The sequence below is a fragment of the Neurospora tetraspora genome (assembly GCF_033439725.1).
Source record: "Neurospora tetraspora strain CBS 560.94 chromosome Unknown B0H65scaffold_1, whole genome shotgun sequence".
Classification (NCBI taxonomy): Eukaryota; Fungi; Ascomycota; class Sordariomycetes; order Sordariales; family Sordariaceae; genus Neurospora; species Neurospora tetraspora.
Window position 1 is genome coordinate 6,283,223 of NW_026944383.1, and position 12,278 is coordinate 6,295,500.

General features: G+C 52.5%; 5 protein-coding genes and 1 non-coding gene across 6 annotated transcripts; 5 read left to right on the forward strand and 1 right to left on the reverse strand.

Annotated features, from left to right (window-relative positions):
* Nucleotides 1–225: 225 nt before the first annotated feature.
* On the reverse strand, nt 226–1,901 carry B0H65DRAFT_452804 (chaperonin 10-like protein). The gene is made up of 2 exons (XM_062826119.1): nt 663–1,901; nt 226–598 (listed from the first exon to the last, which is right to left on the reverse strand). Exons 1-2 carry the CDS (start codon nt 1,668–1,670, stop codon nt 338–340), a joined length of 1,269 nt encoding a protein of 422 aa, XP_062687083.1. The 5' UTR covers nt 1,671–1,901; the 3' UTR covers nt 226–337.
* Nucleotides 1,902–3,727: 1,826 nt separating this feature from the next.
* Nucleotides 3,728–4,935, forward strand: B0H65DRAFT_55917 (thioredoxin-like protein). The gene is made up of 2 exons (XM_062830122.1): nt 3,728–4,294; nt 4,373–4,935. The coding sequence occupies exons 1-2, from the start codon at nt 3,838–3,840 to the stop codon at nt 4,678–4,680; spliced, it is 765 nt and encodes a 254-aa protein (XP_062687084.1). The 5' UTR covers nt 3,728–3,837; the 3' UTR covers nt 4,681–4,935.
* Nucleotides 4,936–6,027: 1,092 nt separating this feature from the next.
* B0H65DRAFT_438917 (uncharacterized protein) lies at nt 6,028–7,023 on the forward strand (the record flags this gene model as incomplete). The annotated part of the gene is made up of 1 exon (XM_062825392.1): nt 6,028–7,023. One exon carries the CDS (start codon nt 6,028–6,030, stop codon nt 7,021–7,023), a length of 996 nt encoding a protein of 331 aa, XP_062687085.1.
* A 1,307-nt stretch (nt 7,024–8,330) lies between these two features.
* On the forward strand, nt 8,331–9,984 carry B0H65DRAFT_555084 (uncharacterized protein; the record flags this gene model as incomplete). Its single annotated transcript, XM_062830011.1, is given in 2 exon segments — nt 8,331–8,483; nt 8,500–9,984. The coding sequence occupies 2 exon segments, from the start codon at nt 8,331–8,333 to the stop codon at nt 9,982–9,984; spliced, it is 1,638 nt and encodes a 545-aa protein (XP_062687086.1).
* A 671-nt stretch (nt 9,985–10,655) lies between these two features.
* Nucleotides 10,656–10,744, forward strand: B0H65DRAFT_t24. The gene has a single exon. It is a non-coding gene; the product is annotated as a tRNA-Tyr (tRNA).
* Nucleotides 10,745–11,158: 414 nt separating this feature from the next.
* Nucleotides 11,159–12,193, forward strand: B0H65DRAFT_452812 (ribosomal protein L21-like protein). Its single transcript, XM_062826120.1, has one exon. It carries the CDS (start codon nt 11,379–11,381, stop codon nt 12,072–12,074), a length of 696 nt encoding a protein of 231 aa, XP_062687087.1. The 5' UTR covers nt 11,159–11,378; the 3' UTR covers nt 12,075–12,193.
* Nucleotides 12,194–12,278: the final 85 nt, after the last annotated feature.

Consider the following 12,278-nt stretch of genomic DNA (forward strand, 5'->3'; position numbering starts at 1 on the left):
AATCAGGAACATGATGGGCCATATTATGTACTCTTGGCCAAGCCTTCAGTCACTACATCAGGACCCGGCCTTGTATGTTCCGGGCTGAAGCCACGTCATAAGGCTTGCAAAAGTAATGGTCATTACCTATCCATAGGTGTAGGCAAATCCTCCTAAACCAAGTATTTTAATAGGGCATTTGGATCTCACAATGGGGACAATGTCAAGGAAGCTCTAAGCAGTGAGTGACAAACAGAATTTTTTTATATTCAATCAGTCTTCACAAGGCGTAGTGCTGATATTAAGCTCGGTAGTCGTCGAGTCGTCCTATGCCAGAAAGTAGGGCATACTCGGCGATTCAAATGATAGTCTCGACTTTTGTGGGATCAGCCTTCGAGACGAAGAGATCCGGGAACAGCTCCTGAGCCGACTTCTCATCGACCCTCCACACAAGCTTTTCCCCTGATTGCGCTCTATTTCTAAGGATCCTGAGGGCATTCGTAGCACGCTCAAGCAATGTGGCACCCTCAACAATCCTCTGCTTGTTCGGCTTGACCACTCCCTGTTCCAACAAAGCCGGGACGATGTCCGGTTGGCAATGATATTTCATGAATTCGTCCTGTCATTCAGGTCAGCAAATGTCTTGAGCACACTCCTAGGGGCTCTTCCATCGAGAAACTCACATGCGTATAAAAATGCGTTCTCACCCCCCTCAAAACAACGCCATCCTTCCATTCCCCCTTCAAAACCTTGGTAACATCGATCTCATACTCCGGCGGCTCATCCTCGGTAGCATGCTTGATGATAACAGGCAACATGATAGCCACCTTCGTTCCCTTCTCCGCCAGCCTAGTCAGCGGCCTCAGCGTACCCTCCAAATCCCCGATACAATCGAGCACCAACGGGATTGTCGCATCATCATCTGACGACGACGCAGCAGCAGCAGCCACATGGTTCCGAATCAAATCCGTCACGCCCTCCTGGCCATAATCAAAACACACCGCGGCACCGAGCGCCAACAGCTCCTGGTGATGTCTCTTGCTCGCGACAGCAATCACATTGCGGTACCCCCCATACTTCAACACCTGCAAGGCGTATTGGCCGACACTACTCGCCGCGCCCCAGACTAGGATCCACTGCTTCTTTTCCTTATCCTTATCCCCTTTATCCTCCTCGTTTGCGTTTGTATCAGAAGAAGAAAGAGGCCACCGCATCTCCAACTCCAAGTCCTTTGTCAGTGTATGCAACACCGTCACCAAATTCGTCGACACCGTCACAGCCTCTTGCATCGTGATGTTCTCGGGCAATTTACTCATCAGGTACGTCGGCGCCGTGATGAACGTCTGGAACCCGCGCTCGCGCGGCTGCTCCCAGGCCATGCCGAACACCTGGTCGCCGACACTCAGCTTGCGGTAAGCGGCGGCGGTGCTGGCGTCGGCGGGGCCAAGGGCGACGACGGTGCCCCCGAAGCTGGAGCCGGCGACGTGCGGAGGGTCGATGAGAAGACCGCCGTCGGCTTGGTGCAGGTCGAGAGGCGTCGAGGAGGTCCATTCTACGTGGACGAGGGCTTCGCCGGGCCCGGGGGGTTCGGTTGGGCGATGGAGGATGGCGAGGGGGGCGCGAGGGGCGGTGATGACTACGGCTGGGTGGGTGGGGGGGATGCCCGGTGGGAGGGGGGTGGTGGTTGCCATGGCTTTTGCTGGGGTTGGGTTTGAGTTTGGGTTCAGGCTTGAGGGAGGTGTATGCTTTGTTCTTTGTTGTTGTTGGAGCAATGAACAATGGTGGTTGTTATGTCGGTCCTTTGTGAGTGGTTGACAATTCAAGGAAGAGGATGGTTGAGAACAAAAGGTTTGACAGGAGTTGATAACTTGAGTTTCTGAATTGTTTCTTCACGTAATACTTAACCTTCCCTCCTATAAGGGATTTTGTTCACGATTCAGCAAAGTATACAATTTCTAAGCACATATCAATTTTGTACCCTCATATGGAAGCCGACAGAAACCAAAAGTGGCAATCCACAACGACGTAGGTATGTGGAATGGTTCTTTGCTCAGTATCCATGTTCTTGGTTCAACCCCTCAGTAACAGCACGGTTCTCCTTTTGCGGTTCGAGTGCCGAGCCGGGGGACGGGAGTCTTTCGTCTGTAAAAGGAAGTATCAACAGTCGCAAACTCCCAGGTCGGGGGGTCTTATTCTGGATAGAATAATTCATGATCTTCACGCGCGATGCAGTTGCGTTGTTTTCAACCGGTGTATGCAAGGAACTTCCATGACGTTTTCCGAACATTGGTCTGTTTGATTAGTAAAGAATATTTCCCTGGCTGATTAGTAAAATGGGAAGGAAGAAATCGAACAGATGTGGATTCTAACGGTTGCCTTAGTGTTGCAATGTTATTGAGGTATATAAGGTAAACAGCAGTTGGCTGTACGATGCCCAATGACGTATCACCAGAACGGCGGAGATTTGTTGCGTTTCTGTTTGTGGATTGGCAATGTTTGCTCTCTCGGTCTTTGCGATAATGAGGCTGATCTTTGCACTATATTGCTGCTTCGCCCAGGAGAAGCAATATCGTCCTCTGATAAGTTCAATTGCAAATACGGCGTGATATGGTTGCCTCATGATATGAATATGAGGGAGGAATCGAAGCTTGGACACAAGCCCAGGGAGACCCTTTCTTCGTTACTTTGAACAACTTAAAGATATCGAGCTTTGACATGAGACACCCGACATAAGATTTGACAAGCTTCTCGGTCGGTTATATCACGGTTGGCGGTCTGGCGATCAAACAAAGACGAGTTTTGGAATTTCTGTCTGAGGTGGACAGGGAAAAGAGATCAAGATGTTCGGGGCTTCTTTCTGAAAATAAACCATCCCCAGGCTGGCAATCCCGATCTGTCGTACTTTCCCCTGCAGCCGGAACGATAGTGTGCATGATCGGCGGCACGCGGGGAACATTTCAGCACAGTTACCCCATACTGTCCCCTCTATCATCAACTCACTGCGCTCGAAACACCCTTCAGCTGTGCAGTATTTCCTGCCATGTAAGCATGTCAGCACCAGATCTCGACGTTTCTGAATCGTTCTCTCACTCAATTAAGTGTCTCCTCGTATCAATGAAATGCTTCATTCTCAACTTTTCCATGCTCGAGTTGACCGTGAATGGTGCTCGATCTGACGTTGACAAGCTCCAATGTCTCGGCAAGGACAGACCAAAAGTCGAGCAGGTGATCAGAAGACCACTTTGCGCACTGTGAGAAAGAGGGTCGCCAAAATGCAGGGCGATTTTGACCGGTGGTTACGGGCTCGTGACGGGAAATACAGCGGGAACTCCTCCAAAGTCCCAATTTCCATGTCGCGCTACCAGGGCGTATTCAAACTTCCACTTTCTCCAGTCTCTTTCCACTTCGGTTCTTTCTCCTCTCCCCGCGGTGCTGCTCTGCCTGGGAACCGAACGTCAACCGAAGCCCCTTGCCGACGACATTCTCTCGTCCCCAGCTTCGATCCAGCTCTTTCGGCCCCGACATACCACGAACGCTCCGCGACTTCTTTCAGCCACTCCCCTCATCCATATACTGTATTTGTCGTCGTAAGCAAGCACACTCAGCATCAACAGCCCATTTGCCCTTTGGAAACATAGGCACACGGCATACTTAAGCTGCGGTACGACCTCTCCTGACGCAGCGGAGAATGTCATATCTTTGCGCTCCTTTCTATCGTTAAACGAAACGACATCTACGCTATCGTCACTACGCCTATAACTGGCCGTCACCCCTAGCTGCGTCGCCGACCAGTCCCGTCAAACGCTTATTGCTAGTCCATCGTCAACCTCCCGATTATAGCTTTCAAATTCGCCCACCATGCCTTCCCAACGACGCATGAGGGCGTTTTTATACATCGCCTTGGCCGGTTTCATCACGTTGCTCTTCTTCACCTCGCGTGCCCGCCATGCGCAAGAGCCCGATGCCCGTTCGATCCAAGATTTCTACCACAAGACCAAAAGTGCGATGGAAGGGACAAGGATAGGCGGCGGCAGTAGGAGAGGACAAGCGGTGGTTGGAACAGAGAAGATTGAGATCGACGAGGACGATGCGATCGTGGCCAAGGCTATGCAGGAGCGTCTCCGGAAAGCAGAACAAATGGCAAAGAACAATGCCAATGCAAAGGCCCCCAACAAGCCCGACGCCCCGGAAGACATCGTCGGCGTTGGCAGCTCGGCACACGGACAGAACCATCTCGACAAGGGAGAGTCCAGCGAGACTGAGGAGCACCACGCGGTCCTGGAGGAACTTAGGAGCATTCTCAAGAAGTCACCAAGTAAGTCAAGGCGTTACGTTTTTACAACCAATGCACGATTCCATGATTTAGAAATAACGCTAACCATTTTGCTACCAGTCATCATTTTCTCCAAAAGCTATTGCCCGTTCTCGAAGAAGGCGAAGAATCTCTTGCTGAATGACTACCAAATCGATCCTGCGCCCTACGTCGTCGAATTGGACCAACATGCATTGGGCCCCGGAATCCAGGCTGAGCTCGGCGAGAGGACAGGGAGGAAGACAGTTCCCAACATTCTTGTCGGCGGGATAAGCATAGGAGGCTCCGACGACATTGCCAAGCTTGACCAGGAAGAAACGCTGATCGAGAAGATCATGTCACTGGCGGGGAAGCGACTCACAGTGACGAAGCACTCCAAATCGGCTTAGGGTATCGTGGCGCCATAACGGCTTTCGGTTCGAGAGCATGTATCGATAATGGGAAGGAAGGAATAAGACGCATTTCACCGCATTACTGGCGTTGACGGTTGTTTAAGGCCCAGGAGTTACCGCCAGCTACAGTCAAGGGGTGACTCCGAACACAACATTTCTGTAGGCGACACCTTTATACGGAGTGTCAATACCTGCAAGATCGAAAACCGTGGAAGAATCGGCATACACCTACCTGCCTTGGCCACTAGGTGAGATAGGCTCAATAATAAGGCGTTGCATTAGGATGGCTGGTCGTGGCTCATGCGTACGTATATCTAGGCTTATCAGCAGAAGATTGGATGGAGCGGGAGAATCTCGAGAACCTGTGGTGGTGTTGTAGGTTCAGGCGCGTGAATGGGAGAACAGAAAGGAAGAGAAGAAAGGGCATTCACCCATACATCAATCATTTCGCCCTAGTACATCGCTAAGGCCATGGCGTGCTCGTCACCTGTCCAGGCCGTCCGAACATGACACCATCACTTTCCGTCCCGAAGATGTCAACATCATTCACCTCTCTACAAAAAAGGGTTCCACCAGCAACCTTGATGGCCAGCCTTCTGTCCATAAGGGTGCATTGGAAAAAAGATGCGCGCTATGATGTGCCGAACATTTCTTGCCATCCTATTGTCGCTCAGCCAGACGAGAGGGATGCATGGGGTGACATGGTAGGGTTCACATTGGGTAGGCGAGTCACTTATCGTGGATCATATCAAGGCCCAAATCTCGACTTGTTGTTCCCCTCGGAAGGCGGGATTCCAGGTCATTCTGCCCCAGTTTCTAGGTTGTGCCTGCCGACGAATGAGGACCTTGTTGGGCACCCCAAGGACCCAAAGCACTTATCATGACTGGTAGGGGCCGTCAAGGTCCCCAATTTGTCTCATGTACCAATCGTCATGGACAACCTTAGAGTAGACCCCTGCAACTACTTCCTCGCTCACCTTCACCTCCAGTTCTGTCTCCGACTTGAGGTTCCTTCTTCCTTTCCTTCACCGGATCTTATATATTCACCAGCAGATAAACCTTGAGTACCCAACATGGTCGAGTTTTAGGATTTCACGGCACATTCACTTGGATACACATCACCTGGACACAATTCACTTGGATATCTTGGAACCTTAGTGTCTCCTGTACTTTATTTTATACGTTTCCTCTCTCCATATTTATATCTCCCCTTGATTCCTGTTGGCATTGGATCCAGTTCTTCCTTCAGCAACCTCCGGTCTTTCTGGAATTGCCAAAGCCAGAACAGCCTCGAAAGTACACACAATTCTCCCAACGACGTCGAAAGGATATCAACTCGACACGATGCCGGTCCTAAACGACGACGTTCTTCTCCGCGTTGCGAGTTTCTGCGACATCGACACCATTGTCACCATGATGTGCACCAGCAAGCACCTCTACGAGCTCCTGACTCGGTACGAACAATCCATCGTGAAGGACGCCGTTGCGTTGTACACCGGCGGCGACTCCTCTCTGTTCCCCCCTTCAGGCGCAATCAGTTCCTCGCACAACGTTGAGCGCGAGTATCTGTATCCTAAGAGATACGATATCCTCAACGAGCTCAAGATCCGCACTTCCCGCACGGAGACTCTTCTAAGTCCAGGCCAACCCCTGAGAAGCAAGATCGATTCCATATTTTCGACGCCCGGAACATTCCTCGATCTCCCTCAAGTCGAACGCGAGCTGCTGATGGCCCGCCTTAAAGAGACCTGCAAGTTGGTCGACAGGCTGGGAGACTGCGCGGCAGACATCATGTCGATGTGGATGCAGCCGGCCGCCAACGGCAACTCCAGCCAGAAGCTTGATGCCGATGAGGCCATGCTTAAGATTCACGATCGCCAGCTGGCATACATTCGCTCCCTATCACCACTCGACTTGGCCTATCTTTTCCATCTTCTCGCCTGGGCTGGCCAAGCCTATGCCGCCGAGAACCCCGCCCTGATGGCCGATGTTGATTGCTGGGAACGTCTCCTGGCTTTCAAGGAAGCTAGCCTTCGTCAAGGCACAATCATGCTCTGGGCTGTCTTCCAGCCGCCGAAGGTCAAGAAAAGCGCCAACCGCACTGAGGATACCACCCGCCGCAAGCCCACGACCGAGCTTGCTCGCTTTGCAGAGACCTGCATCCGTCAGATCTTGGAAGAAATTCGCATCTACCAGTCCACGGAACCAAGCCAGAATCGCCTACCGCCCAGCCTACACATGACAATGGTTAAGAGTTTTGTCGAGAAGACCGGACGTCCGAGCACTCGGCATGCCATTGAGATGGAGCGCCTCATTCTGGAACATATCCGGGTCGACTAGGGCTTGATGATGCAGGCGCTTATTCTCGAGGACATTCGGGGTAGCCTCTACTAAGACAGCTGGTTGGGGGATAGGAGCTAAGGAGTTTGGAGTCGATCTCATTCAGGGCGGTATGCTTTGGCTAATGCCCGCCACACAAGCCATCATCGTTACCGGGGTTGCTGGTATTATTATTGTTTTGCTTTGGCTTCTTGGCCTTTCGCCATTTTGCTTTTGCTTAGCAGACAAGAGAAGGCAGATGTATGGCAATGATGGATGATTTGGTATAGCGAGGGAAGGTGTTCCGGCGTTAGCATTTACGTTGGGGGTTTACTGCATGCGCGGGTAGGCGCCGTAAGGAGTTTGGACATGTTGTGATTAATGTATATTTGAGGACAGGAACCGGAAAGGCGCAAGCGAGTTATTTGATGCCGTTCCATTGAGCGAACGGTCAGCATAAGGGGTTCAGCATGAAAGAGAAGGACGTTTACTAAGCCGGTTTACATGAAGCGCGGCGTGTCTGTTTGGTTGGAGTTAAAAGGCTCGAGGGCCTTGTCAAAAGGACACTGACATAACCTAGAAGTATAGCTTTAGGGGGGTTTAGTTGCAGTATTCCCTATTACATTTGCTATTATAATAAGTCTTCGATCTCTGGGTTCCTCCGTGATACATCAAGCTGCTCGCATAGTCATATGAATGGAATGAGGAAGAATTAGCCAAAGTTGACAAGATGAACATGCTCATGACCTATCACCTCGTGCCCATGCCTCAGACCCGGACTACCTGCCCACCATGGTGTTTACGGAGTCCATACTTTGAACAAATGAGTCATGTCAACGTCAATGAAAATACGCGGAATCGCGGCCGCTACAAGCCGAGTGAAAGCAAGTTCAATGACCCCTTGTCTTTGCAGCGGGTGAGCCATTCAGTGCCGGCGTGGAGCGGGCTGATGAGGCCGCGGGTCACTCTGTTTGTACGACTGTTCACGTACAATGAAAGACATCAAGGACATAGATCTCGAAGTTGAAGCAGTAAGCGGAACAAAACGGCTCACTCGGAAGTCAATGAGCAAGGTGTCTGCCGAATATCATAGGGACGGGACATGAGCATTGTCTCTTGTGCGGGAACTAGGCTAACTGGGTTAAGCACAGTCCAACTGTTCTTCGGGCTAGACAATGGGGTTGTTCTAAGTCAAAGTGTAGACACACAAAGGAGCTCGAAAGACTGTCTAAGACGACAGCCTTTGTACACGGAACAGGGTCTTTTTTCAAGAACAAAAAAAGCCATGAGATTGCATATAAGTACGGAAGAGATCTTTCCACTTCGAGATGATTCAGGAGTCAATCAACAAGCTCTTTTGCATTCTTGAGTCCAACAAGAAAGCAAAAGCATCAAACGATATCGACGACACTCTGATCACAAAGCAACTCAACTTACGAAATCCAGCAACAACTCAACAGACCGTCTCAAGCACATCCAAAGTTCAATATGTGTAAGATTATCGAGACTGAATACAAATGTGGACATTCCACTACGACCTCTCGTCCCTGTGAGAAGGCCAGGGAGCCCAGCGGCATCTGGGACTCGTGCTTCTCCAAGAAGCCCAAGTACTGCTCCCACCCCCGAGAAGAAAAGAAGGAGTTTGAGGGCCTTTGCGACAAGTGCCGGGAGAGAGCAGCCAGTAAGACTAGGCAGGACAGATCAGCTAGCAAGTCTAGAAAACCACTTGGTCGCAGTGCGTCCGTCCGGGAGCCTGCCCCTGCTCACAACGAAAACATCAGACTTGTGAAGGGAACAGCCACAGAAAGGCACGAATTCTTCCTCCAAGAAGGGGCACCCTCAAGAGGACGAAGCAAGGACATCTCCAAAGACAAGTCCAGAGACAAGTCCAGAGACAAGTCCAGAAGCAAATCCAAAGGCAAGTCCAAAGACACCTCGAGACGTCCTCCCCCTCCCCTCGCTGCCCGCCCTCTTGCTCGGGAAGCCCTCAACAAGGGAAAAGGTAGGTCTTCCTCCGTACCTCCTCATGACAAGGCAGCAGTTCCCCCGCCAAGGGGATCCATCACCAACTACAAGACTAAGCCGCTGCCCCCTCTTCCCCCCAACTCTTCGAAGTCTTCGAAGATCGTGGGATCATCTACTTCCACCTCCAGAAGCAGTTCCAGAAACGGCCGCCCCTTAGTCGCCCCGCCTCGCCACGGCCCTTACATCCCAGACAATGCAGCCTCAGCGGTGCCTGCGCCGCTCCGACCCCGTCGACCCTCCGAGTCCCAGGCGAGGCTACCGAGGGGAGACAAGAACGCCCCCCTCCGGGAATCGCAACGGTTCGTAAACCCCGGCCCGGCCCCGCCCGTCCCTTACCCCGTGCCCCAGGCCTGTTACAAATACGACTTGCCCAACATCATCGCCGCGGAACTTAGACAAGAACAGTTCGAAAGGGAAAGGGGCCGGGATCCCCATCCCAAGCCGGTGCCGCAGCAGCAGCGGCCGTCTCACCAGCCCTACATCAAGGTTGGCTTCAGGCCTCATGACCAGGGGCAACAACAGAAAGGGCAAGTATCCCAACCCCATCACTACCCCCCAAACGCCAGTCGCCACGTCGAGATACAAGCTCCCGTACCTCGCAGAAAACTGTCAAAGACAAGACTCAACGACGCTGCTGACAATTTTTTCGGAGGCGGCGGTAGCAGCAGATCAGCCAGCAAGACCCGCGAGAGGTCTGCGTCTTTCAAGCACGACAAGCATGACAAGAACCACGGCAAGAAGCACCAAAAGCAGCCAAGCACCGCTAGCTCCTTCATGAATAAGATTAGGGCTGGTCTTGGTTACGATGATGATGAGGATAGCGATTCGGATGAGTCGTGGGCTTGTGCCGATTCAAGGGCCATCGAGAGGGGCGAGAGCACACACCAGCCGAGCACGACAACCTCAAGGCGAACTAGTTACCATGCAGGTGACCATTACATGCACGGTGCGCTGTAGGTGTAGAGTGTGGAAAAAAGAAGGTGGGAAAGTGCTGGGTAGGTACTTTTCCCGAACCGTCTTCTTTTTGGCAGGTGGCATGTGGTGCCACGGGATGGGCGCGGCGGGCTAGGCCGGCTTTTTGTTCATTGTTGATTGTGATTTTTACATTGTTTGGTTGGAATAAACATATATTGGAAAAGCTCACAAAAAAGTGTCGTGTGGTCTCTTGTTTTATGGGCATTTCCTTTGTTTTGGGCGGAGGTTAGTAACGGGCGGTGGCGGTCAAAGAAGTCTTTGGCTATGTCATAGAAACGGTAGAGGTTTTTGGGACGGGGGTTATGGAATCTTGTGCTACAAGATAAAATTAATAAACATTCCTACTGGTCTTTTTTTGGCTTTGACGTTCAATCTGTGCTCATGTGCAATGTGAAGACAATGCGAAGAAGACACTCTGGGATAAATCGCCGCAAGTGACCCGTAGACATACCTAAGTTTTCCGAATGGCTAAGTGCTATTATTGAAACCTCGTACGGATGTTTAAATGACAAGAGTTCCTTCGTGGACGTGGTGCTGCTGCCTTCCGAATTGTTTATCAGTGTCGCCGTTGTGCTCTGAAAAAGGGGAAGAATCACTCGCATTAAGACTGTGTATAAGAAGAGATTGTTTGAGGCAGTCTTCCAACAAATAAACCCCTTGTGGTGTAGTTGGATATCACGTTCGGCTGTAATTGTCTAGATTGTATACCGAAAGGTCACCGGCTCGATTCCGGTCGAGGGGAATCTTCTTTTTTCGTTTTTTTTGTCGCTGCTGCTGATGACACTGTTGGCGCCCATGTCCCGGTGTTCGACTCATTTTTGTCTTTCTTTTTACGGAACGGAAGATTGCTGTTCTCTCTCTCCATTGGATATTCTCTGTCTCGTTACAGGTCGACGGGAGGTGGGGGGTCGTGAAGCTTTCCGGGCCATACCCCGCGGCTCTCTGTGGCTGTCTTTGTTGTTTTTGCTCGTCCATTGGGAACAGATTAGCACAAGCTCCAGCCATTGTGTCTCAGTGAGCTTGTTCATTATTATTTCGTTCATGTAGAGCTGAGAGGGAAAGTGTTGTCGCCGACTCGTCCGTGGTTGATCTTGAAAGTGCTCACCTAGGTGAAAACCGTGACTTTGATTGGTGAATGCGCGCCCGGAGCCCCGCTTTATTTTCTGCCGGCGCAGCGGTGCCGTGTGCAACGACGTTCGCTCCAGAAACGGGGCCCGATTTTTCCTCGCCAGCTTCGAGACGCAGTCAGGTCGCGGGATTGCGGAGCTCCGTCCAAGCCAGAACCACCGAAGTCCGAACGAACGGCTTCCGTCACCACCTCTCGACAACTTCCCCTTCGTTGCGCCCCGAACCGCACCGCACCGCCAGTCGCAACCATGAGCAGGGCACTTTTGCGCTCCGTCCTGGAGCTGCGCACTCCCGTCACGCGCCTCCCTCCATCTTTCCTCCTCCCCTTCCGTCCCGCCGCTGCCGCCGCCGTCGCCGCGCCCGCCGCTCGTTTCCTCCACCAGACTGCTCAGCAAGTTGAGCCCACCAGCCAGTCCGATGCTGCTGCTGCCGCCGCCACCCTGCTCAAGGCCACCCCACCAAAGGCCACCACCACAACACCAGAGGCTCCCGCCGCCGTTCCCACCAGCACACCATCAGCCGGCGCCGCCGTTGCTTCCCAACAACCCCCGATAAGCCAGCAAGTCAAGGAGCTCCTCCCCGTGCTCGCTGCGCAGCCGGGCCACTACACCACCATCCACATCCACGGCAAGCCGTACCTCGTGACCGAGGGCGACACGGTGAAGCTACCGTTCAAGATGCCCGGCGTGGCACCCGGCGACGTGCTGCGCCTCAACCGGGCCTCGGTCATCGGCAGCCGCGACCTGACGCTCCAGGGCGCGCCGTACGTGGACGAGCGCCTGTTTGAGTGCCGCGCCATCGTCATGGGCACCGAGAGCGAGCCGATGCGCGTCATGATCAAGAAGAAGCGGAGGAACAGGAAGAAGAAGCATGTTTTCAGCAAGCACAAGTACACGGTTTTGCGGATCAACCAGTTGCAGATCAATGATGTGTCGAACCTTTGAGTATGAGGGGTGGCTACTGATGAGGCGAAGGGAAGGACCAAAGAGGAAGGAGGGGAGAGGGGAGGAAACGGTGAGGTTGTAACGAAGCCGTTGAGAGGAGATGATGGGGCAGGGGTGGTGGGCAAGTGGAGGAGGAGGGGAGGAGGAGGGGAGGAAGCCGACAACCCCGGGCAGGCCGATACGGAACAGAACAGTTGAGCCATA

Bases quoted from the DNA above. Each gene is read 5' to 3' on its own strand.
- B0H65DRAFT_452804 (XM_062826119.1), bottom strand. From the start codon at position 1,670: ATGGCAACCACCACCCCCCTCCCACCGGGCATCCCCCCCACCCACCCA. The intron at 599-662 runs GTGAGTTTCTCG...CCTGAATGACAG, and splicing joins GAACGCATTTTTATACGCAT to GACGAATTCATGAAATATCA.
- B0H65DRAFT_55917 (XM_062830122.1), top strand. From the start codon at position 3,838: ATGCCTTCCCAACGACGCATGAGGGCGTTTTTATACATCGCCTTGGCC. The intron at 4,295-4,372 runs GTAAGTCAAGGC...TTTTGCTACCAG, and splicing joins CATTCTCAAGAAGTCACCAA to TCATCATTTTCTCCAAAAGC.
- B0H65DRAFT_452812 (XM_062826120.1), top strand. From the start codon at position 11,379: ATGAGCAGGGCACTTTTGCGCTCCGTCCTGGAGCTGCGCACTCCCGTC.